Source organism: Alligator sinensis, unplaced genomic scaffold, assembly GCF_000455745.1.
Source record: "Alligator sinensis unplaced genomic scaffold, ASM45574v1 scaffold123_2, whole genome shotgun sequence".
Lineage (NCBI taxonomy): Eukaryota > Metazoa > Chordata > Crocodylia > Alligatoridae > Alligator > Alligator sinensis.
The window spans coordinates 69,743-70,429 of NW_005841917.1; the positions used below are offsets into that span (position 1 = coordinate 69,743).

Genomic DNA, 687 nt, shown 5'->3' on the forward strand with positions numbered 1-687 from the left:
CGCCCCGCTCCGAAGCCGGGTGTCGCCGGGGCCCTCAGGCAGGAGGCAACCCCCCTCTCCCCCCGGCCCCCAATGCAAGGGGAAGCCTTTACCTGAGCTGTCGCTTTTCCTCTTGCCGCCTCTCTTCTCCGTCTCCACCGGGGACAGAGCCTGCCTGCCGTAGTCCCCTGGCGCGCAGGCCGCCCCCGTGGGCGTGCTGGTGCCTAGGCTGGAGGCGCCGGAGCAGAGCCCCGGGGGGCTGGTGCCCAGCTCCGGCGGGCCTCCCGAGTCGGGCTGCAGGCACAGGCTGTGCCTGGCCGCGGCCGGGGGGGAGGACATCTGGGGGATGTGCCAGTTCGTCTGCAGCGCCTGGTGCTGCTGCTGCTGGTGGTGGTGGTGGTGGTGGTGATGGTGGTGGTGGTGGCCGCGGTGGTGCTGGCTGGCGAACATGCCCTCCTCGCCGGGGTATCCCGCTATGATGCACGAGGAGGACGAGGTGGAGAGCTCGGGGTAGGACATGTGGTCGGAGCGTCCGTGCAGGGCCAGCGAGGACTGGGAGAAGGGGTGCAGGCTCTGCGCCGCGGCGTGCGGGCTGCGCAGGCAGCCGAAGAGGGTGTGATCCATGGCATGCGGGGCGCGGGTAATCCAGGGCCAGGTCCCGGCGCCGCGCGGCTGTCGCGGAGCGGGAGCGGCGGGGAAGGTGGTCCC

At 72.3% G+C, this 687-nt stretch overlaps 1 protein-coding gene across 1 annotated transcript in view; it reads right to left on the reverse strand.

Moving 5' to 3' along the window:
- Positions 1-681, reverse strand: part of MEOX2 (mesenchyme homeobox 2) — a 52,278-nt gene extending 51,597 nt beyond the window's left edge. The window contains exon 1 of the mRNA XM_006018933.2: positions 93-681. Within this exon, the coding sequence (XP_006018995.2) occupies positions 93-603 (511 nt within the window). The 5' untranslated portion in view covers positions 604-681. The remainder of the gene's footprint in view (positions 1-92) is intronic.
- Between the last annotated feature and the right edge of the window lie 6 nt (positions 682-687).